Source organism: Oscarella lobularis, chromosome 1, assembly GCF_947507565.1.
Source record: "Oscarella lobularis chromosome 1, ooOscLobu1.1, whole genome shotgun sequence".
In the NCBI taxonomy this organism is placed as follows: Eukaryota; Metazoa; Porifera; class Homoscleromorpha; order Homosclerophorida; family Oscarellidae; genus Oscarella; species Oscarella lobularis.
In genome coordinates this window covers 4,077,070-4,098,664 of record NC_089175.1, presented here as the reverse complement: position 1 = coordinate 4,098,664, position 21,595 = coordinate 4,077,070, and the positions used below count along the sequence as shown (strand labels likewise).

General features: G+C 46.2%; 6 protein-coding genes across 11 annotated transcripts; all 6 read right to left on the bottom strand.

The window, feature by feature from the left end:
- Positions 1–966: 966 nt before the first annotated feature.
- LOC136192668 (death-associated protein kinase dapk-1-like) lies at positions 967–6,767 on the bottom strand. 4 transcript variants are annotated; one of them, XM_065981362.1, is made up of 17 exons: positions 6,090–6,767; positions 5,690–6,034; positions 5,554–5,638; positions 5,335–5,494; positions 5,114–5,279; positions 4,436–5,056; positions 4,284–4,388; positions 4,121–4,228; positions 3,970–4,071; positions 3,812–3,919; positions 3,740–3,760; positions 3,027–3,659; positions 2,773–2,967; positions 1,864–2,721; positions 1,698–1,814; positions 1,522–1,647; positions 967–1,472 (listed from the first exon to the last, which is right to left on the bottom strand). In XM_065981362.1, the coding sequence occupies exons 12-17, from the start codon at positions 3,579–3,581 to the stop codon at positions 1,122–1,124; spliced, it is 2,202 nt and encodes a 733-aa protein (XP_065837434.1). In that variant the 5' UTR covers positions 3,582–3,659; positions 3,740–3,760; positions 3,812–3,919; positions 3,970–4,071; positions 4,121–4,228; positions 4,284–4,388; positions 4,436–5,056; positions 5,114–5,279; positions 5,335–5,494; positions 5,554–5,638; positions 5,690–6,034; positions 6,090–6,767; the 3' UTR covers positions 967–1,121. The 4 variants fall into 4 exon arrangements, with proteins under 4 accessions (XP_065837434.1, XP_065837427.1, XP_065837448.1 ...); XM_065981355.1 differs by having other exon boundaries at positions 3,027–3,760; XM_065981376.1 differs by having other exon boundaries at positions 1,522–1,629; positions 3,027–3,760.
- LOC136199508 (ankyrin repeat domain-containing protein 34A-like) lies at positions 3,803–4,483 on the bottom strand. Its single transcript, XM_065989718.1, has 4 exons — positions 4,436–4,483; positions 4,284–4,388; positions 3,970–4,071; positions 3,803–3,919 (listed from the first exon to the last, which is right to left on the bottom strand). Exons 1-4 carry the CDS (start codon positions 4,481–4,483, stop codon positions 3,803–3,805), a joined length of 372 nt encoding a protein of 123 aa, XP_065845790.1.
- Positions 6,768–7,965: 1,198 nt separating the features above from the next.
- LOC136192757 (uncharacterized) lies at positions 7,966–10,378 on the bottom strand. The gene is made up of 8 exons (XM_065981461.1): positions 10,259–10,378; positions 9,794–10,192; positions 9,442–9,741; positions 9,090–9,389; positions 8,769–9,032; positions 8,615–8,705; positions 8,477–8,568; positions 7,966–8,421 (listed from the first exon to the last, which is right to left on the bottom strand). The coding sequence occupies exons 1-8, from the start codon at positions 10,290–10,292 to the stop codon at positions 8,138–8,140; spliced, it is 1,764 nt and encodes a 587-aa protein (XP_065837533.1). The 5' UTR covers positions 10,293–10,378; the 3' UTR covers positions 7,966–8,137.
- On the bottom strand, positions 10,317–16,709 carry LOC136192652 (von Willebrand factor A domain-containing protein 7-like). Of its 2 annotated transcripts, none has more exons than XM_065981344.1 (12): positions 15,317–16,709; positions 14,436–15,266; positions 13,797–14,380; positions 13,183–13,606; positions 12,942–13,124; positions 12,522–12,890; positions 12,093–12,472; positions 11,970–12,034; positions 11,876–11,920; positions 11,478–11,813; positions 11,075–11,409; positions 10,317–11,031 (listed from the first exon to the last, which is right to left on the bottom strand). In XM_065981344.1, exons 1-6 carry the CDS (start codon positions 16,515–16,517, stop codon positions 12,787–12,789), a joined length of 3,327 nt encoding a protein of 1,108 aa, XP_065837416.1. In that variant the 5' UTR covers positions 16,518–16,709; the 3' UTR covers positions 10,317–11,031; positions 11,075–11,409; positions 11,478–11,813; positions 11,876–11,920; positions 11,970–12,034; positions 12,093–12,472; positions 12,522–12,786. The 2 variants fall into 2 exon arrangements, with proteins under 2 accessions (XP_065837416.1, XP_065837407.1); XM_065981335.1 differs by having other exon boundaries at positions 10,317–11,008.
- A 441-nt stretch (positions 16,710–17,150) lies between these two features.
- Positions 17,151–19,705, bottom strand: LOC136195377 (uncharacterized). 2 transcript variants are annotated; one of them, XM_065984703.1, is made up of 9 exons: positions 19,496–19,705; positions 19,040–19,447; positions 18,689–18,988; positions 18,337–18,636; positions 18,016–18,279; positions 17,862–17,952; positions 17,724–17,815; positions 17,340–17,668; positions 17,151–17,291 (listed from the first exon to the last, which is right to left on the bottom strand). In XM_065984703.1, the coding sequence occupies exons 1-8, from the start codon at positions 19,527–19,529 to the stop codon at positions 17,385–17,387; spliced, it is 1,773 nt and encodes a 590-aa protein (XP_065840775.1). In that variant the 5' UTR covers positions 19,530–19,705; the 3' UTR covers positions 17,151–17,291; positions 17,340–17,384. The 2 variants fall into 2 exon arrangements, with proteins under 2 accessions (XP_065840775.1, XP_065840768.1); XM_065984696.1 differs by lacking the exon at positions 17,151–17,291 and having other exon boundaries at positions 17,293–17,668.
- LOC136199496 (uncharacterized) lies at positions 19,685–21,507 on the bottom strand. The gene is made up of 7 exons (XM_065989699.1): positions 21,382–21,507; positions 20,982–21,302; positions 20,657–20,932; positions 20,515–20,599; positions 20,366–20,466; positions 19,961–20,318; positions 19,685–19,886 (listed from the first exon to the last, which is right to left on the bottom strand). The coding sequence occupies exons 2-7, from the start codon at positions 21,154–21,156 to the stop codon at positions 19,685–19,687; spliced, it is 1,197 nt and encodes a 398-aa protein (XP_065845771.1). The 5' UTR covers positions 21,157–21,302; positions 21,382–21,507.
- Positions 21,508–21,595: the final 88 nt, after the last annotated feature.

Genomic DNA, 21,595 nt, shown 5'->3' with positions numbered 1-21,595 from the left:
TCCGCTGGCAGGCGGTGTATATATTCCTGCAAGTGGTGTACGTACTCCGCCGGCAGGCGGTGTATATATTACGGCAAGTGGTGTACGTACTCCGCCGGCAGGCGGTGTATATATTACGGCAAGTGGTGTACGTACTCCGCCGGCAGGCGGTGTATATATTCCTGCAAGTGGTGTACGTACTCCGCCGGCAGGCGGTGTATATATTACGGCAAGTGGTGTACGTACTCCGCAGGCAGGCGGTGTATATATTCCTGCAAGTGGTGTACGTACTCCGCCGGCAGGCGGTGTATATATTACGGCAAGTGGTGTACGTACTCCGCCGGCAGGCGGTGTATATATTACGGCAAGTGGTGTACGTACTCCGCCGGCAGGCGGTGTATATATTACGGCAAGTGGTGTACGTACTCCGCCGGCAGGCGGTGTATATATTACGGCACGTGGTGTACGTACTCCGCTGGCAGGCGGTGTATATATTCCTGCAAGTGGTGTACGTACTCCGCCGGCAGGCGGTGTATATATTACGGCAAGTGGTGTACGTACTCCGCCGGCAGGCGGTGTATATATTGCGGCAAGTGGTGTACGTACTCCGCCGGCAGGCGGTGTATATATTCCGGCAGGCGGTGTATATATTCCGGCAAGCGGTGTATATATGGCGGTGTACGTACCTTCGATTGAAAGAGACACACGAACTTTCCAGAATGGAGGCGATGAGAACTTGGCGAAGAGCGACGTGATTCAGCTTGTGATGCGTCGATCGCAAAGCGATGTAGTGCTTGTTCGTCGAACGTGGTCTCGATTCTTCGACATTTCCTCAGTTGGTTTCCCAAAGGGAGATCCCGCTCCCCGTTTCCTGTTCATTCTCGACGGCTGCGGAGTCTTTGTCTTTCCTTTGCTGTTCATGGTCCTTTTCAGCCGACTCCTTCTTCATTTCGACGTCTTTCCGTGCGTTGGACGCCTACACGTACGGGAATTGACATATGGATATAATCTTAACGAAAAATAACGAAAAAATATAAAGTAAAAATGGTCACAGTTAGCAAAATATCAGAAAACGATACCTTATACAAATAGCACAGCTTGCCAAAACGATAAAGAACAGAAATAAAAATAAAAAAAACTGGTTACTTACGTCCATATAGGTCTTTGTATTTTGTTTTGATAACCGTTCGGTTAACGCCAACCTCCTCAAGCCAATGTAGAAGCTCACCTACAGTTGGTGATTTTGCTGTTTTCCACGAATCGAGCACCATCTTCATACGTAAGGGGTGGCTACCGCGGATCTGTTTGATTGCGTCCAAATCAATGACGCAAGCGCCAATTTCTTCCCAGAGTGATCCTCGGACGCGAGAGCACGCTGTTATCACCTGGTCCGTAAGCAACTCGTCGTCGCCGGGAAAAGAATCAGAATCTTTAGCGGGAGAATCGGAGTGTGCACCTGAAGCGAAGAAAGTTTGCTGAGAAACCGCGTCATGCTAAATATAAGAGATATTGAATATCCCACATTGCTGTCTAAATCATTACCTCTTGCTTCTCTTGCATGATCGCCTGGTCTGATACCAACTCATCGTCGTCGGAAAAAGAATCTTTAGCGGGAGAATCGGAGCGTGTACCCGAAGCGAAGAAAGTTTGCTGAGAAACCGGGTCATGCTAAAGATAAGAGATATTGAATATCCCGCATTGCTTGTCTAAATAATTACCTCGTGCTTCTCTTCCATGATCACATGGTCTGACAACTCATCGTCGTCGGGAAAATACTCGGAGCGGGCACCTGTTGAAAAGCGAGTCGGAGGAGAATCCACAGAAACGGCTGTGCTCTAGTACGAGAGAAATTCAAAAAGACATTCTTCTGATTGAAATGATTACCTTTGGCTTCTCTTCCATAATCACCAGGTCTCTAATAGACGAACGATTCCATTTTTCCGGGCGATTTGAAAACAAGAAATTATTGAAAGCCGCGGCATTGACCTTTTGATCGACTTCGCTCGATGAATAAATAGCCGGATCTTCGTCAAGTTGTTTGAGATGAGTACTGTCCAAATAGAACCAATTGAGTATGACACCCGGGCTTCCCTCATCGCACGCCTTCGCGATAATCGCTTTGAGCTCGTCGAGGAATTCTTTAGCCACTCTTTCGCAGTCGGCTTTGCTCGACCAGCGAAGAATGGTGTCAATGCAGCAGTGCTCCTTCTTTATTCCGGATTCGATGAGGCATTCAATTACTTTGTCGCCTACAATTTTCACCAATTTTACGCCGTCCTTCCACGCCCGGTGGCTTACGTTTTCCAGAAAAAAAGAACGACATTGAAAGACGACGAATGACGACGGCGAGATGATGTCGACGCAACGCGCGCACTCGTATCGTTGGCCACGATACACGTCCAGCGTCGAATCTTCAACCCAGGCGTCGCGAGGAATTGAATCGTCAAGAAGTGCTGGAATCTGATACACTCCTGGCTCCTTTTCCATTGGAATGCACAGTTCCAAGTAGCGAAGAATTTCAATTGCTTCGTCGGCTGTCACCACAAATGGAGACGGGTTGCCCTTTTGCTTGAGATAATTTCCGAAATTCGTCAGAGCCGATTGGATATCTTTTTTTGACGCTCTGCCGAATTTTGTGGCAGGCATAGCGACAACGAAATAGGGCGGAGCGAGAAGAGGACCGATCACACTGTGACAAAGCCAGATAGGCTGTAGGCAAATTCGACGACCAAGATTAATTATCTACGTAAACATAATGTATGATTCACAAATAAATATATAAGATTTACTCACTATTCCAGACGAGTCTAGATACTCCACGGCCACTTTTTTCTCGTCCTCAGCCAATTTGATGCCAACTTTTTCAGCAACCCACTTTTCAAATTCATCAGCTGTCAGAAAATACGCCAGTGGATTCTTTCTCTTCTCATTGGGAAGAGAAAGATACTGCTCAATGGCATGGCACAGTTTAGGGACATCATCCGCTGTCTGTCGGTGTGCAAAGATAAATTTTAAAGATAAAGTACTAAAGACGACTCAGCTATTACCTCTAGCATTTTTTCGCGGATATATTTCAGTTTCTTTCGACAGTCGTTCATCCGATCTGATTGGCGCTTGCTGCAATCCATTTCAAGCACGCCTGAAATTTCAAAAGTGTCTCCAAATTCGTTTTGAAGAATTTCGGCGATTCGTTTCAGCTCGAACCTCACTTCAACTCCCGCCTCCTCATTGAAACCAATTAGATTGAAGATCACAAGAAGGCGAATGCGTGATTTCAAGTGAGGCGGAAGCGTTCTCAATGCAGCTTTAGAGAATGCACACCAAAATCGTCCCTTTTCTAGAAGACGAAGAATCCTTTCTGACGTCATCTTTTCTCCTTTCCGAACAGGAAGGACAAGAATGAACAATGTATTGGACTTTTGAAAGAAGAGACCGTGTGCACTGTGGGATGTGGGTTGGGCCCCAAAGTCCCACGCCGATCCTTTGCCAACTCCAGGAATTTGGCAATTGTGAATTTCCACGCCCGGCGTACGATCTTCGTTCTTGGATAGAGGTTGATTGAGTTGAAGAAGAGAATTCACGTACGTCGTTTTTCCCGCCATTTTGCTGCCAACTACGCAGAATTTAATAGAATCCGGACGAACCGTTTCTCGTTGAAGAACGGAAAATCGGGCGGCGTCCTATTAAAATAAATACATAAGGGAACTGAATCAAAATGATGACGTCGAAGGAGAGCTCGAATGTAACCATCACGTGCCACCTCATAAGGTGTCAATCCGTACTGAAATTCACGTTTATAGATTCTTTCTAATTTACAAGAAAATCACGTCACCTGATCTTGACACGTGACGTCAACACCCTTCTTAATCAATAGATCAATAACTGATGCGTCTACGCTTTGATAGCTTTTTGCAACCTTATGCAATGCATTTTGTTTTCTCTACAAAGATTTGAATAGAGAACGATTGAGAAATGAGAATTCTGACTAACCTTATTTCTGACAAAAAGGTCAGCTCCTAATTCAATTAGTTGCTGAATGACAAGGAAAGAAGGATTATAATAACATGCGTCCAATAAGGGTGTCGTTCCCTCCTAAAATAGGATTAACAAACAAAAATGCAAAATATCGTAAGAATGCGACCTTATCAACAGAATTGATATCAATGCCTTTCTCAATGACAAGATATCAAAGAACATCTTTCACTTCGTCATCTTCACACTTGGCATGAAACAAAGCCGTCTTCCCTTCCTGAATAAAAAAGACGGCGATTTGTTGAATTTGTAGCAAATAAACAACATCTCACGTGATCTTTTGCTTGACAGTCAGCTCCTTTTTCACACAAGTAGCGAACTTTCGCTAAACGATTGATGTGACTTCGACACGCCCACATAAAAGGCGTTTCACCCTTCTGAAGATGAAATAAGAATAAAAGTATCACAAGTGAAATCTTCTAACCCTGTCGACGCTATTGATATCAGCGTTGTGTTCCACAAGCCATTTCATTCCAAAAATGTTTCCACTCTTGCAGGCATGATGCAGAGGAGTCCACCCATACTATTACAAATATTGTACGCTCGACTCGGCTTAGTTCGAGCAAAATGATGGAGAAATTTCATAGGCCGCAAAGAACGGCTGCTCCGAATCCCCGACTCGATACTTCCCTTCCCCATACACACACAAATCTAATCTCTATATGTTAATATATTTCGCAATAGCAATTTGGAATGGCATCATAGCGATTTGGGTGTTTCGTGGAAGCCTCGTAAAAAGGCATAGATTGGAATAGGAAAGAAATAGCCGTCAGAAAGATTAATAGGTATTGACGTCTCGCTCTGCCTCAGCGGATTCTCCCCCTCTAGAACTCCAACGCAGCTTTTCCCGCGTGCGTTCCACTACCACAGCTCGCGCTACCACCACTGCCCTTCGATCGACTGGCCGTCTCGGACGCGTCCGGCGGCAGGTAGAGCTTCTCAACGGCGAATTTCTTGCGATGCAACTTGAACGCCAAACTGGTTGTCTCCGGCAAGTGACATGCGAGAGAATTCAGACGAGAAAGACGACGAATGTGAAAAAGACCTACGAGAAATAACTGCTCATAAAATTCATATACCATATACATATATATATATATACATTTAGGTTTGGGTGTACTGATACTCTCTCTCTCTCTCTCTCTCTCTCTCTCCACACCGTGATAGTCTTTATAAACGGGATTCTTTTCTTTTTCCGAGCCTTCAAATGACTCCAGATGAACTGCGACGTCGCTGAGATGCTCGACTCGTCGAACGAACGCTTCGTCCTATAAACGTAGAATAAATTAAACTCGTAGAGTCATTGTTTTATTTGTTGATTACGCGAAATAGATGCGTTGGTATGGTAACGAGAGCCACAGCATAGGACGATCTGACCAGACCGCGAAGTCGATAAATAAATCTCAATACAGACGTTTTGTTTGTCGTGTCGCTCCATAGTGGAGATCCAAGCGAATGAATTCCTATTCTCAGTACATCGTTTCTACGTCACAGGACCATGAGATTATTTCACGCATATGTATGCACAAAAAACGGCCTTACTTCTACAGAGGGAATAGTGCTGTATTCCCCTTTATCTATACAAGCACTAAGGCTATCGATGAGATGATCACATCGATGATCGGGACTAGAACAATAAACTCTATTTGCTCCCTCTCTCTCTTGGTAGACCACTTACTTGCAATCGAATATGTCCACGGAAGTTTTCTCGACCTGCTATTGTCCTTGCTTCGAATAAAGAAGACGGTGATTCGTTTCCTTTCTATCAGAACCGACGCTTCTGGGTACTTGCCCGCATCAACTTTGTCAGTAGCGCTGTCTGTGAAGACGTAAACAGTCGATCCGGGTCGACTCGTTCGAAGAGCGAGAATCAAGCCGCTTATTGCTTTCTCGCCTGGCTGTAAATTGCTGAGCCTGGTCTGGCCGCCAATACAGCCGACTTGATTAGCCAACTGCCTGCTGACCGATTCAAGTTTCTCGTCAAAGTCGTCGCTACTATAAAACCGATAAACGGGACCAGCGCCTGCAGAAAGGCAGTTAGGCAGAAACTAATCTATAGACTGAGACTCAACACTTACAGGCCTGGTTAAAAGGAACCAACACGTATTCGTCGGGTTGAACGGTGGACTTGTCGTGGTTGGCCTTGGAAATTCTGCCAAACTCCTGCCGAACGCTTGATATTTCCTCCATCATGCTGATTGTCGTGTCGAGGATAATAGTGAACGAATAGCCGCGATAGAGACCGAGAAAAGACAGAAAATGGTCGATATCAACGGTATCGCCGAGCTCCGTGAGAACGTTGATCGACGCGGCGGTAGCGACCTCAGCAGCTATTGAATGCAAATAATAGTGCGGTGACAAATAATATAGGTTGGAGTCCTTATTAATTCCTCCTCTAGCCGCGGATAGCGAGGTTGTATCTAAAGCTCCGCCGTGACTGCACTTTCCGCTGCCATCAGCACCTCCTCCGAACAGGGTAGACGCTCTGGGTTTTGATCTGTCTTGGCCGCGATAATATCCGCTAGTAAGAGACGCAAACGCCGAGTGGTCCGGATTCTCTATTTTTATGTTGTTGTCGCATTTGAAAAGTGCGTTCAACGGATTAAGGACGGTATCCAAAAGATCTGCGCAGTTGACACAGGTTGGAGACAATTTTGGAGCGACGTCCGCGGGCATTATCTTGGGATGCTTCTTCGTAGCCAAGCGACGATCCGGTTCAATATCCAAGTGACGATTCGGATCAATAGTCTTCATTTCAATCTAATTCGTGTGACTGTAGAAATCCTGCAAGCCGTGCAGCAGCTGACCGATCAACTCGTGCGCTTTGTCATAACTTCCGTTGTCGATGCACCCGACAGCCGAGTCAAAGTGCCTTAATAGTTGTTCATTTCCCTCGTAAATGTTCTCCGCGTCAAAATGGGCAGCTGATACGTCATCCATATCGAAGTCAACATTCACATTTGCATTCTGTATGGCTGTGACGGTGCTTCGGAAATAGTCGCTCACCGCCGACGGGCCATATGCTAATTTCATGATCGTATCGAGGTTGGTAACGCCGTCGTATTTCGTCGGGTCATGCGGATCTTTCTTTTTGAGAAACTCCTTGGCAACGTGAACCAGTGCCGTCTCCGTCATTTCTTTGTGAGTTACAATGGTTCCGTCTGTTGTGAAGTATGCCTTCAACGTTAGGTATGGACTCAGCGCTCTAGCGGCCAGTTTCCAACGGTAGCTAGGAAGAAATTGCCAAGACGTTGTCGCCAAGCAGAGAAACATTCCCAGCTGAATCAGCTTCATGCTGTCCACTGTTCGTTCTCAGCACGCCAGAAGCGAATGGAAAATGACAAAACCAAGGGGCGTTTTTCGAAAACAACTTTGCAGCACGTGAAGCCTAATTTGCTCCTGGCAGGATCATTGGCTGCGTGACTAATGAAGCTCGCGCGTGAGCCAAAGAAGGATTATTTACGCAAATGAAGAAGCTTCCTAGGAAAGAGTCAGTCAAAGGTGCTTTATGCAGTTCGAAGGCGCAGAAAGTTCAGGGTTCGCCCCCACGAGGAGGTGGACTGGCCATGAAACACGGGCACGTCAGAAGTCCCTGAGAAAAGCGAGAAAAAACCGCTTGCAGTAGCCTCGCTTTGCACGCCAGAACTCTTCTTACCGTCGCATCTACGAAAGAAACCCCAAGCGTCCGTTCTCTGTTCCGTTTCGTCCACAGGCCCGTCCATAGTGGCCCGGACTGGGACCCCAATGTTAAAAAAGTCGATTATTGTGTCCCATTACGTAAGTTCATTACGTGTGGAACAGGACATCCGAGGTCGAAGCGCTAAATCGTAGTAGAAACGCTTGGTAGTTTTGCTTCAAATCCGGGTTATTGGCAGGAAATAAAATTCAAAAATAATTTACGTCTACTGAGTGCTGCTGGCTGTAATAGAAAGGACACTCTTCCAGAACGCCGTTTCATTGCTAAAGTGAACACGCTACACTGCTCTTGCTGCAAAAAAGCAGAAATCACTAAGATAGTGCATGCTCAGCCTGTTTGCTAGAGACAAGAAAAAGAAGTCAGGAAACTTGAGACATTGCTGCACCTCTCTTTTCTACAGGTGCAGAAGATGACTAAGTCGCCTTGATGTCAGATGAGACCACACAGTTGATGTACAGCATCGTGTCCCACTTCAGCAGCAATTGCAGCTTCGTGCACTGCTTCCAGAAAACTGGCATCCGGATTTTCCTCAGTCCATCGTTTCAGACAGCGAACCGCTGAACGAATGTCACCGTCATCGTCACCATCGCTACGTTCTTCTGCTTGGACCTTTTGAAGGAAGTATTCTCCTTCTCTAAAAGATGGTTCAATCGCTCTAAAAGTATCTAGCCACTCTTTGCAAACGATCTCGGCAACAGAGTTGATAAGACGATCTAAACCCAGCTGAAATTATAGAAAACATACTGTAGTGATCATCAAGCTCAACACCTGTTGGAGGCGTAGCCTTTTTCCCAGGTCTTTCTCTAGCTCCTGGATAAATCAAACGATCTGTTTCCTTTGGTTCAGCTTGCTTATAGCGCCTAATAAAAAATTGCTCAGACAGAGGATCAGAAAAGAAAATCATACCGAATTCGTCGATAAACAACGAAGGCTATGATCATGACAGTGGCGATGCCTACAGCAATTCCTATCGGTATAATTATACTCAATTTCAAGCCTTTGAGAGAGCAAAACCAAAAACGTATTAAACTAAACGCAGTAAAAAATATTGCCAGCTTACTCGTGGAACAGACATGGTGTTTCTTGCTGACAATGTAGGCATCATTATTGCTCGCCGTGCATGTGTAAGGACCCCTTTTAGAATCTGGCGTAAACGTGTAGTTGGCTTGAGTTTGACTCTTGGCAACAACCGCGTCTTGTGGATCAGAAATAGTGACCGATATTGGAGCGGACGTTCCAACTGCCTTGCATAGAAGTGTAGCATTCATTTCAACAGGACAGCCGTGTGTCGCATTCTCTACGCCAAAGAAGGATATGCTGGGCACTACAACATAGGGGAAAAATAGTCAACCTTGTGCTGATATATAATAAAGTGAAATACCTTCGATTATAGCTCTAATACACTTCTCTTTTGCATGACCGTTTTTGTTAGATGCTTGGCAACAGAAATCTTGGGTCTCACGTGAAGTTGCTTCCCACTGTTTGGATATAATGACTGTGTTCCCGGGCCCTCTATTCTCTTTCACGTCTTTCAGAGTTCTTTTATTGAGCGATATAGACACGTCTGGCTCAGGATGTCCGTCAGCGGAGCAATTGAAGGTGTTGGTTGCAAAGTATGGAATGTGTACCTCGCCCATTTTGTTCAAAAATGGCGCGGAATAAAATGATGTGCGAGGAGCGTCTAAAGCACAGGTAAGAATGCAGAGAGAGTTTTCCATGAAAAACCCACTTACAATTTATCACTACGCTTTGATTTGCTTTCAAAGTGTCAATGACGGCACCTTTGGAAGTGACCACGCATTCGTATAGACCCGCATCTTCCGGTATTGCCGTTTTTTTGTAAACATATGATGGCATAATCGAATCAGAAAGCCATTGTGAATCGACCGCTGTGTCGCCATTTCGTCTCCACTCAAGTTTCAGCGGAGAACGATACGACTGACGATTGATCTCACACGACAAGGTCAAAGGTTTGCCTTCGTCAACTACTCCGGATGGTGGAAACTGCGACACATTAACCAAGATTTCTTTGTCTAGATCAATCAACGTGCAAATCATACCATACACACGACGTCAATGCCTTACCATATTCTTTGACTAATATTGTGCTTGGTGCTGGAGTTGAACCGTCCGCGCTGACAACAGAACAATCATATTTGCCAGAAAACGCCTTACTTTTTATTTTATCAATCCCCCCAAACAGACAGTAGGCGCTTGAAACGGGGACAATTTCGCCGTCCTCTAGCTTTTCATCCGAGCACTTATAGGTGTAGAGGCCGAGAGCATCGTTTTTTGTGATGTCCGCGGAAGTCGAATTATATAACAGTGTCAGGTGAATCGCCAGGCCTCTCCGACGGCTGTCGGTGTACCAGCCGCTGCAGTTCAAGAAGTTTGTAGGCGTCGGCAGACTGGATACAAGGTATTGTCGTCGACCGTTAATAGCGATGTTGCTCATTAGTTTTCCTTCGGTCAGCGAAAGGAGACCTGCATGCATGAAAAACTCAAACTCTGTGCGTCTAATGGCTGTTTGAGCCTATATGGCTTTCGTACTCAAAAGAACACAGACGATTCGTATGAAGACCATCGTTGCAGGCGCACTGCAGTTTCAGTCCCACCGCTTGGCCAGGAGGTCAAGCGGCAGCGGGACAAGGAGGAGGAGGAGGAAGAACAGCGGCCACTGAACGTAACGGCGCCCCAAAAAGACCTTTTCCGGGATACTATGATTACATCATACGTTACGTACGTCAGCAGATTTTCTACTGTAGTCTGTAGCTGTCGGCAAACAAAACAGGCGCGTGCTGCTTCGAATCCCCGTAGAAGAGAAAGCTCTGAAATTCAGAAATAATGAGAAACGACAATTAAGGGAAAGTCCCCGCGTAGGCGGAGCAACGAAGACCATCTTCATGCAGCTGTAATTTGAGTGACATTCTTCCAGAACGCCTCCCATATTGCTAACTAATGTGGGGGAGCACACTGGCAGAAACCTTCAAGAATCGTTTCACCTCTTTCCTCCAGCCTACAATGACTTGAAATCGTGAAGCTGGTCTATAAGATCCTGCCCCACTTCAGCTGCATTAGCAGCGTCAAGCACTGCTTCCAGGAAACATTCGTTAGGATTTTCTTCAGTCCACCGTTTCAGACAGCGAACCGCTGAACGAATGTCGCTGTCACCATCGCTGCGTTCTTCGGCTTGGACTTTTTGAACGAAGTACTCTCCGTCTCTAAAAGGTGGTTCGATTGCTCTAAAAGTATTTCGCCACTCGTTGCGAATGATCTCGGCAACAGACGTGATACGACGATCTAAACCCAGATGCAATTAAGAACTGGCTTACGTTGAATGCGGTAAAGAAGCAAATTATTTCTAACCGTGACTGCATTCAATATATTTTCTCCAGATCCAGTAGGATTGCTGATTCGAGGAAGCACTTTGCGACTCGTCGATCGTCCCGCTCGGTCACCCTACGAAGGACGCCTGGAGCTGTTTCACGATTCGTCCTGGTGGTTTTTCTGCGACTACGGTTGGACGACGGCAAACGCGGATGTGGCGTGCCGCCAGCTCGGTTTTCCTGGTTCGACGGCAATAGCTCTCGAAAGCGATGGCGGTAGACAATCCACGTTTAGACCTAGCCAGAGGGATGATGGACGTTTTTGGCTATATTGCACCCGATGCAGAGGAAACGAACGCCGAATTGAAGAGTGCCCTAAAGAAGGACGGAGAATAGACGATTATTACTGCGCTGTGATGTTCCATATAGAAGGATTGACTTGCCGTAAGATCTCTCTTTTGTCTACATTCCTTCCTTGAAACAGTTTCTTCTAGAGGCTCCTACTGTCAGACTGAACCGAGCAGCTGGACAAATAAGCAAAGGCATTGTTGAGATTTTCCACGACGCCAATGGGGAACTGTATGCGACGCCAATTGGACGGCTGCCGATGCTCGCGTCGTTTGCCGTCAGCTGAATTACAAGAACGCGTTGGAGTCGTCTCAGACGAATACGTCCCAATCGAGCATTCAGAATGTTGTTTGGGTGTCGGAAGTCAAATGCAGCGGTGCGGAAAGGCGGCTGGAAAACTGCAGCTCGTCGCCGTGGAAAAACGGCTCGTTCTGTCAAAGAAAAAACATAGCTACGGTTTCGTGTGGAAACAATCGTGCAGCAGATACCGTACTTGCAAGGCCAACAGAGAGAGTCGTCCAGAATAGCACCAGTCAATCTACAAAGTTAACAGCCACGACTATCTCATTGAGCCCAACCTTACGTACCGAGACGATGAGCAGAAACAGGACTAGTACGAGTCCCACTAGTCAGCCAGAAAGAATGCCTCCCACTAGTCAACCAGCAAGAACGACATACGTGTACACTCAAAGTCAAAGTACTAGCCTGACCAAGACGAAGAAGACGAGGCACTTTCTTGTTGTCGTCATCGCGGTTGCGTGCGTCGCCATCGTCGTCGTTGTCTCCGTTGCACTTTTCTTCATATCAAAGCATCGTCGTCGTCGTCCGGATCGTCGGCGTAGTGAGCAGGAAAATTCGATGCCGGTGACGCTTCGGGAAAACGAGAGGAAAAGTGAAAGGTACTCTGACTATGTGTCGATGAACTTTATGGCGTCGAGTCTGAACAAATCAGGATGTTCTCAAGGCAAAACTTGCAACCAAGTGAAGCTTGCTACAGGAGAATCTTCTCCCAATAGCTTTCTTTCTGCTGAAAACATGGTTACTCCTTATGCAATCACGTCTGTCGCCTTTCAATCGGTGGCTGGGCAGTCTGGCAAGACAGAAAACACAGAAGATTTGAAATTTCAAGAGAATAATACCTCAGAATAGGCTTGCATGATGGGTGAACATTGAAACGTGAGTATTTCGTCCGTGTAGAATTTCTTCTTTTTCCCGCTATAGACGTTGTCTACTATACTCTAGAGTAGAACTAGGCCAAGTTGATTTCATAGCATGACTTGCAACCAGGCGTTACAGACACGAAAGAACAAGAAAAACGAACACATAGCAAAAGATATCGCGTGACTTACTACAATACGTCGGCAGCAAACGAAGCAGGAAGGACAAGAAAAAGTTTGCGATCGTTTAGACAAGATTGCCTCCCATATTCGAAAGGAACGCGCTCGCGGCCAACGCGAAGATGAGAGCAACCGTTGCACTAGCAGTGTGGCCACGGCCAATACATGTACCTAAAACAAAACGAACTTTTATAAAGAGTCAGACTTTTGCTGTCCAGTCACCATCAGGATCCGCAATGCACCAAGCGCTGGAATCTGTCCAGCCAAAAGGACAGCAAGTCGACGCAGTCTTGCCTGAGTGAACGTATCCTTTGTTGCAGAATATGCCTACCGATTTGTTGATACTGCCAACACCAGAATCGATCACGTAGCCATTAGCTGGAGCAGGCAGAGCATTGCAGCCAGCTGTCAGAGAGTTAAACTCTTTAAAAAAGCACCCGCTCATTTAATTAATCTCCCTTACCTTTTTCACATTGGTTGCCAAAGTAGCCTCCGATGCATTGGCACGTTTGCGTTTTGGTGTTGCATCTTCCGCCGTTTAGGCACTGTCTGCAGCGGGACTTGGGAACGTCGTTTCGATGTACCGCACATTCTACAGAGTTGAAGCCGTCCTTGAACTTTAGCGTGACTGAGTTCACGCAGCAGCTTGCCGTGACATTCACTAAGGAAAACTCGTTGCGTGCAAGCGGCAAATTCCGAGAGGAAATCGTCGCTGCATTGTTCGAAGGTTCTACGTCAGTGACTTCAGCAGTCACAATTGAGGAAGAATTATCTATGACGGAAAGTGTAGCCGACCAGTAGACACTGCACAAGGGGAGAGGAACACTTGAGCAGTCTGTCGCTGAAACAGTATTGAGGAAACACACTGGAGCCGTACGATCAACAAACTGCAAGAAAAAAAAGAGACATATAGCTCAATCCAATATTCAGTCTGAAAAGATATGGAAAACGTAGGACTAGAGAGCAAATACAGTGTACCACCTGCATTGTCAACTAACAGCGTGTACACGAGAATTCTTTAGAAAGCCTCTAGCACTACGTAAAGATTTTCGGCAATGTAAATATATAGCACTGTACCTCCGAGTCGACGAGTACATCAAACAGCACGGAATCGACTAATTCTTGGCGTTTACCAATTGTCAAAGTGGCCGTTACAGTGAACGTGTTGGTAGCGCTTTCTGGAAAGCAGACAGGCACCGTGACATCCACAAAAAAACGATGAGACTCGCCAGGATCAATATTGAATCTATCGTTTCTTACTTTCACGGCAAAACCCAGATCATTTTGAACGGCAATATCAGCCACCGACTCTCCTCCGACGTTTCCTCGTTCCACCAAAAACTCTAATGTTTTAGTCTCTCCTTGTCGCATAACCAAATCGCCGTCTTGAAGAGTCAGCTCAAAAGCAACGGGCATGATCGGCGTCCTGGCAACGCGAGTGAACATCGTCGCGCCGTAATGACCAACAAGAATTATCTGAAAAGGCTCTTCAAGAATCGTTATATTCGTTTCGGTTATGAACAATGCCGTTTCGTTGGCAACGGCAACTAGTGGACGTCGCTCCTTCACTTGGCGATCTGTCATGAGAAGAAGCTGAACTTCATCGACGACTGTTTCATTTGTGAGACCGGTTACAGTGAGTTCAATAAAGACAGCATCCCCTAAACAAAAAGGGTCGTAACACATCAAGAACATTTCTATCAAGGCATTTCTAACCGATTTTGGGCTTTTCGGGTACTGGAAAGAATCCGGAATGACGAGTTTCTACGGGCTTGACGAGCGTGTATTGAAAGTCAAGAGAAGATGTCCCTTTGACGAGCACGTCATACTCGTCTGTGCTTTGCACGTTTAATGTCCAGGCTCCACTGATAGGCCACTCCAGCTTTCTTATATCATCTGTCAGACTCAGCGCTACATAAGAAGGAAGACTCTTTCCGCTTGGATAATACAAATTAATCTCAGGATTTTCTCCAGAAAGACTGATGGTTACTGAGCTAACGAATTGGTCTATGTTTAGAGTCAGATTGCGTCCTCTTACACCGGTAGGAGACTTCTCTTCATATAATAGAAGTGTTGAGTCGGAAGCTTTAGACAGCGACGAAGTGAGAGAGAGAACGTTTCCGACGTCGTCATCTTTATCCGGTATAATTACTTGACCTCCCGATTCTTCAGCCAGCTTTGCATAAACGTTATCGTGGTCGACAGCAGTATCTCGTCGCCGTCGTCTCTTGCTTCCGGGCGGTTTGTTATCCCTGCTCCGAATAAAGACGACGTTGATTCGTTTGCGTTCCACCAGAAGCGACGCTTCCGGGTAACTGTCTGTATCAATGGCGTCGCTGTCGGTGACAACGTACACCACTGATCCGAGTCCGCTTGTCTGAAGAGCGAGAATCAAACCGCTTATCGCCTTCTCTTTGGGAGCAGTATCGCCTGCTCTAGCCTTGCCTCCAAAGCAACCGTTTTCTATAGCCAAATCACTTTGGCTGATTGATACAAGCTTCTCTCTAAACTCGTTTTTGCTGTGACTCCGATATACCGGACCGGCACCTGCAAAACAAAATCAGTTATTACCTATATTGCCTACACTCGACACTTACAGGCCTTATTGAAGGGAATCAGGACGTAGTCGTCCTGCGCTTGGACAATGCCGTCAAATTTGCTCAAAATGCTCTGTATCTCCGCTGCCATACTGGCGGTCGTGTCAAGGACAATAGTAAATGAGGAAGCTTGATAGAGACCGAGAAACTTCAAAAAATTGTCAACGCCAACGCTCTCGCGAAGATCGTTGAGGAAGTCAATCGTCGCCATGGTAGCTACACGAGCAGCCTTTTCGTGCAAGTAATGATGAGGCGAGAGATACTCCACGCTCGAGTCTTTGTTGATTCCTCCTTTAGCTTGTAACCCAGAAGACGTGTCAAAAAAACCGCCGTGACTGCATTTTCCACGTTCATCAGCACCATCCCCACGCAGCAAAGACGCCCCGGGCTTCGCTGGGTGTTGCACACCGTCTAAGAGACTGTGATAGTATCCGCTTGTCAAAGGCGTAAACCCGCGATCATCCGGATTGATTATATCTATGTTGTTCTTGCACGTAAATAGGGCTTTGACTACGTTGAAATAGTCCCACCGAGACTCCTTCGGAGCCGTTTTGCAATTGACGCAAGTCGGAGAGCACGGCGAAGCGACGTCTTTGGGCTCCAATTTGGCATGCTTCAGTGTCGCCAAACGAGGGTTTGGCTCATCATGGTGCATCTCAATCCAATTCGTGTGACTGTAGAAGTCCTGTAAGCCGTGCAGTAGCTGGCCAACCGACTCGCGCGCCTTGTCGTAACTCCCGCTATAGATGCAATTCGTGGCTGACTTGAAACGTTGGAGGAGTAAGTCGTTTCCTTCAACGATTGTCTCCGCGTCGAAATGGGCGGCGGATACCAGCTGCAATGGCTTGTTGTCCACGTTCGCATTTGCCTTCTGTATTGCCGTCACGACGCGTCGAAAGTCGTCGCTTACCGCCGATGAGCCTTGTGCTAATTTGACGATCTTATCAAGGTCCGTGACGCCGTCATATTTGCCTGGGTCATGCTTATATTTCTCTTTGAGAGCTGCTATAGCGACCTGTATTAGTGCCGTTTCCGTCATTTCTTCATGCGTTCTGTCTGCAAGGTACCACTGCCACGATGGCAGAGGAGAAAGTAGTGATTTGATAATATAGGCGCCAACTTTCAAAGGGTAGGTAGGATTAAATCCCTGAGATTTCACTGCCAGACCCAAGAAGACGATTCCCAGTAGAACTAGCTTCATGGCGTCGTTAGTTGTCCGTTGCCAGAGCAGAATGAGAAAACGAAGGGGCGTTCAAGTCTGAAGCTCACGTGAAACCCAATAGATTTGCGCACTCTGCCTACCAATGATTGGCTGAAAGTTTCCACACATGCATATCTGATTGCGCTCACACGTGAGTCTTCAACATATGCATATGCAAATGACGAGTTTTTGGAATCACATAATTCTAATTAGTAGAATTGTCGCCGGGCTCACGTGATAATTCACTTTTTAGAGGAAGACACTGTATGAAGCGCCACTGTTTTTGACTACACAAAGGACGCGGTTCAGAGCATAGATGTTCAGAGCATTGATAGAATTGGCCATGAAGCAATCTATCCGGGCACATATCAGAAGTCCCCGAAAAAAACCGCTTGCAGTAGCCTCGCTTTGCACGCCAGAACTCTTCTTACCGTCGCGTCCACGATAGAAACACCCCAAGCGTTCGTTCTCTGTTCGGTTTCGTCCATAGTGGCCCGGTCGTGACCGAACTGGGACCCCAATGTTAAAAAGTCGATTTTTGTGCCGCATTACGTAAGCTCATTACGTGTAGAACAGGACACCCGAGGTCGAAGCGCTAAATCGTAGAAACGCTTGGTAGTTTTTGCTTCCAATCCGGGTTATTGGAAGGAAATAAAATTTAAAAATAATTTACCTCTACTGAATGATTCCAGAACATCGTTTCATTGCTAAAGTGAACACGCTACACTGCTCTTGCTGCAAAAGCAGAAATCACTAAAGATAGTGCTCAGCCTGCTAGAGAGACAAGAAAAAGAAGTAAGAAGACTTGAGACATTGTTGCACCTCTCTTTTCTACAGGTGCAGAAGATGACTAAGTCGTCCTTGATGTCAGATGAGACCACACAGCTGATGTACAGCATCGTGTCCCACTTCAGCAGCAATTGCAGCTTCGTGCACTGCTTCCAGAAAACTGGCATCCGGATTTTCCTCAGTCCATCGTTTCAGACAGCGAACCGCTGAACGAATGTCACCGTCATCGTCACCATCGCTACGTTCTTCTGCTTGGACCTTTTGAAGGAAGTATTCTCCTTCTCTAAAAGATGGTTCAATCGCTCTAAAAGTATCTAGCCACTCTTTGCAAACGATCTCGGCAACAGACTTGATAAGACGATCTAAACCCAGCTGAAATTATAGAAAACATACTGTAGTGATCATCAAGCTCGACACCTGTTGGAGGCGTAGCCTTTTTCCCAGGTCTTTCTCTAGCTCCTGGATAAATCAAACGATCTGTTTCCTTTGGTTCAGCTTGCTTATAGCGCCTAATAAAAAATTGCTCAGACAGAGGATCAGAAAAGAAAATCATACCGAATTCGTCGATAAACAATGAAGACTATGATCATGACAGTGGCGATGCCTACAGCAATTCCTATCGGTATAATTATACTCAATTTCAAGCCTTTGAGAGAGCAAAACCAAAAACGTATTAAACTAAACGCAGTAAAAAATATTGCCAGCTTACTTGTGGAACAGACATGGTGTTTCTTGCTGACAATGTAGGCATCATTATTGCTCGCCGTGCATGTGTAAGGACCCCTTTTAGAATCTGGCGTAAACGTGTAGTTGGCTTGAGTTTGACTCTTGGCAACAACCGCGTCTTGTGGATCAGAAATAGTGACCGATATTGGAGCGGACGTTCCAACTGCCTTGCATAGAAGTGTAGCATTCATTTCAACAGGACAGCCGTGTGTCGCATTCTCTACGCCAAAGAAGGATATGCTGGGCACTACAACATAGGGGAAAAATAGTCAACCTTGTGCTGATATATAATAAAGTGAATTACCTTCGATTATAGCTCTAATACACTTCTCTTTTGCATGACCGTTTTTGTTAGATGCTTGGCAACAGAAATCTTGGGTCTCACGTGAAGTTGCTTCCCACTGTTTGGATATAATGACTGTGTTCCCGGGCCCTCTATTCTCTTTCACGTCTTTCAGAGTCCTTTTATTGAGCGATATAGACACGTCTGGCTCAGGATGTCCGTCAGCGGAGCAATTGAAGGTGTTGGTTGCAAGGTATGGAATGTGTACCTCGCCCATTTTGTTCAAAAATGGCGCGGAATAAAATGATGTGCGAGGAGCGTCTAAAGCACAGGTAAGAATGCAGAGAGAGTTTTCCATGAAAAACCCACTTACAATTTATCACTACGCTATGATTTGCTTTCAAAGTGTCAATGACGGCACCTTTGGAAGTGACCACGCATTCGTATAGACCCGCATCTTCCGGTATTGCCGTTTCTTTGTAAACATATGATGGCATATTCGAATCAGAAAGCCATTGTGAATCGACCGCTGTGTCGCCATTTCGTCTCCACTCAAGTTTCAGCGGAGAACGATACGACTGACGATTAATCTCACACGACAAGGTCAAAGGTTTGCCTTCGTCAACTACTCCGGATGGTGGAAACTGCGACACATTAACCAAGATTTCTTTGTCTAGATCAATCACGTGCAAACCATACCATACACACGACGTCAATGCCTTACCATATTCATTGACTAATATTGTGCTTAGTAGTGCTGCTGGCGTTGAACCGTCCGTGCTGACTACATCACAATCATATTTGCCAGAAAACGCCTTACTCATTATTTTATCAATCCCCCCAAACAGACAGTAGGCGCTTGAAACGAGGGCGCTTTCGCCGTTCTCTAGGTTTTCGTCCGAGCACTTATAGGTGTAGCGGTCGCGAGCATCGTCTTTTGTGATGTCCACGGAAGTCGAATTATGCCGAAACAGTGTCAGGTGAATCTTCAGGCCTCTCCGACGACTGTCGGTGTACCAGCCGCTGCAGTTCAAGAAGTTTGTAGGCGTCGGCAGACTGGATACAAGGTATTGTCGTCGACCGTTAATAGCGATGTTGCTCATTAGTTTTCCTTCGGTCAGCGAAAGGAGACCTGCATGGATGAAAAACTCAAACTCTGTGCGTCTAATGGCTTTCGTACTCAAAAGAACAGAGACGATTCGTATGAAGACCATCGTAGCAGGCGCACTGCATGCAGTTTCAGTCCCACCGCTTGGCCAGGAGGTCAAGCGGCAGCGGGACAAGGAGGAGGAGGGGGAAGAACAGCGGCCACTGAACGTAACGGCGCCCCAAAAAGACCTTTTCCGGGATACAATGATTACGTCATACGTTACGTCAGCAGAATCTGTGCTGTCTCGGTAGCTGTCGGCAAACAAAACAGGCGCGTGCTGTTTCGAATCCCCGTAGATTCTAAGAAGAGAAAGCTCTGAAATTCAGAAATAATGAGAAACGACAATTTAGGGAAGTCCCCGCGTAGGCGGAGCAACGAAGACCTATCAGTCATTTTCAAGCCTCTGCCTGTCCGGCACAATCTATGAATAAAAAATAAACATTACATGTTTCTGTACATGCACTCTTCTCAATCGTCTCAGTGCATAATTACTACTTTTTTCCAGAAGACGAAAAATGAAAATCCGTCGAGCGCGTTAGCTCATTGTTACTGGAAACTTCTCGTGGCTTGAGACATTCAAATTCTTCCCTAAGCCTATCTGAGAGGTCCTGGGCCACTTCATCTTTAGCGGCTTTGTATACTGCTTTCAGAAAAGGTTCACTCGGGTTTTCTTTAGACCACTGTTCTAAACAGCGAACCGCCGAGCGAACATCCCCATCGTCGTCACCACCACGCTCATTTGCCTTGACTTTTTGTAGAAACCTTTCTCCGTCTCTAATAGGTGGCTCTATTGCTCTAAAGGTGTCTTGCCAATCATAGCGAATAATCTCGGCAACAGCCGTGATTTGAGAATCTAAAGTCAAGTTGGCATTCTACATGTATTGGACAGCAAATTGGAACCTGTATAAGGCTTAGTCTTCCTCTCTCTGGTTTCTCTTGAAATCAAACGATCTCTTTCCCCTGGTTCAATGTCAATGTTTGAAATCCTTCTGCCTTTCCTACTAAAGCCCAATATTTAGAAAGAGAACCCCCATGAAAGACCACCATACCATTTTACTATATAAACAATCAGAAAGGCTATAATAAGGATGACAACGACAGCACCCATTTCTACAAGCGTACGTCCTTGCAAGCCTTTGAAAGAGCAGGCCAAAATGTTTTACGTTGTAAAAAAGCAGTAGTACACCTTACCTGTCAAACAGACCGTGTACATCTTCTTAGCAGTGTGACCGTCGTCGCTCGCCGTGCATATGTAAAGTCCTTTTTTCGTGAAATCTGACGTAAAGGTATAGTTGGTTTCCTGTTTGCCAGGACGAGACTTTGCAACAACCGCCTTTTGGGGACCGAGAATGGTGACAGATAATGCAGCCGTTCCCACTGCCCTGCATAGCAGAACAGCGTTCATATCGACGGAAAGGCAGCCGTGTTTCGCTTCCTCTACGCCAAAGAAGGATATGTTAAGCGGCACTAGGACACAAACGTGGTTTTCACAGATCAACGATGCTACGGAGCATACCTTCAACAACAGCTCTGATACATTCCTTTGCTTGTTGACCCCTTTCATTAATCGCTTCACAACAAAACTCTTGGGTCTCGCCTGAAGAAGCTGTCCAGATTTTGGTGATATTGATTGCATTTCCGTTCCCTCTAATGTCTTTCAGGTCCGTCAGATTCCTGCCATTAAGCGACATGAATACTTTTGGCCGAGGATATCCGTCAGCGGAGCAATTGAAGCTGTTGGCCGCGCGGTATGGAATTCGTACCTCGCGAACGCCTGTTTGGTCGACAATTCTGTCCAAAAACGGCGCGGAATGAAACGACAATATGCGTGGAGCATCTAAACACAGACGGGAATATAAAGGACGTCTGCAGCCTTGTTGTGGCTTACAGTGCACTACCAACGGAGTGCTTATTACTTTCGTATCAATAATTGCAATGGCGTCGTCCTGCAAGATGACTACGCACTCGTACGTTCCCGCGCTTTCCGGCGTTGCCTTGGCTGTGTAAACAAACGGGTTTCTTGAATATATTCCCAATGAGAAGATCGCCCGAGGGCTGCCGTTGAGCCTCCACTCGACAGTTAGAACGGCGTTGAATTTTTGGCGTTGTTCAACTGGACACGACACAGCG

Bases quoted from the DNA above. Each gene is read 5' to 3' on its own strand.
- LOC136192652 (XM_065981344.1), bottom strand. From the start codon at position 16,517: ATGAAGCTAGTTCTACTGGGAATCGTCTTCTTGGGTCTGGCAGTGAAA. The intron at 15,267-15,316 runs GTAAGTGTCGAG...TTTGTTTTGCAG, and splicing joins GATTCCCTTCAATAAGGCCT to GTGCCGGTCCGGTATATCGG. The intron at 13,607-13,796 runs GTACAGTGCTAT...TTTTTCTTGCAG, and splicing joins ATGTACTCGTCGACTCGGAG to TTTGTTGATCGTACGGCTCC.
- LOC136192668 (XM_065981355.1), bottom strand. From the start codon at position 3,581: ATGGCGGGAAAAACGACGTACGTGAATTCTCTTCTTCAACTCAATCAA. The intron at 1,815-1,863 runs GTAATCATTTCA...CTCTCGTACTAG, and splicing joins TTATGGAAGAGAAGCCAAAG to AGCACAGCCGTTTCTGTGGA. The intron at 1,473-1,521 runs GTAATGATTTAG...TCTTATATTTAG, and splicing joins TCATGCAAGAGAAGCAAGAG to CATGACGCGGTTTCTCAGCA.
- LOC136195377 (XM_065984703.1), bottom strand. From the start codon at position 19,529: ATGGTCTTCATACGAATCGTCTCTGTTCTTTTGA. The intron at 18,989-19,039 runs GTAAGGCATTGA...TGATTGATCTAG, and splicing joins AATATTAGTCAATGAATATG to ACAAAGAAATCTTGGTTAAT. The intron at 17,953-18,015 runs GTAAGCTGGCAA...GCTCTCTCAAAG, and splicing joins ACACCATGTCTGTTCCACAA to GCTTGAAATTGAGTATAATT.
- LOC136199496 (XM_065989699.1), bottom strand. From the start codon at position 21,156: ATGTCGCTTAATGGCAGGAATCTGACGGACCTGAAAGACATTAGAGGG. The intron at 20,933-20,981 runs GTATGCTCCGTA...TTTGTGTCCTAG, and splicing joins TATCAGAGCTGTTGTTGAAG to TGCCGCTTAACATATCCTTC. The intron at 20,600-20,656 runs GTAAGGTGTACT...GCTCTTTCAAAG, and splicing joins GTACACGGTCTGTTTGACAG to GCTTGCAAGGACGTACGCTT.
- LOC136192757 (XM_065981461.1), bottom strand. From the start codon at position 10,292: ATGGTCTTCATACGAATCGTCTGTGTTCTTTTGA. The intron at 9,390-9,441 runs GTAAGTGGGTTT...CCTGTGCTTTAG, and splicing joins TCAAAGCGTAGTGATAAATT to ACGCTCCTCGCACATCATTT. The intron at 8,422-8,476 runs GTGTTGAGCTTG...AGCTGGGTTTAG, and splicing joins AAAGGCTACGCCTCCAACAG to ATCGTCTTATCAACTCTGTT.
- LOC136199508 (XM_065989718.1), bottom strand. From the start codon at position 4,483: ATGAAATGGCTTGTGGAACACAACGCTGATATCAATAGCGTCGACAGG. The intron at 4,389-4,435 runs GTTAGAAGATTT...TTTCATCTTCAG, and splicing joins ATATCAATAGCGTCGACAGG to AAGGGTGAAACGCCTTTTAT. The intron at 4,072-4,283 runs GTGAGATGTTGT...ATCCTATTTTAG, and splicing joins ACTGTCAAGCAAAAGATCAC to GAGGGAACGACACCCTTATT.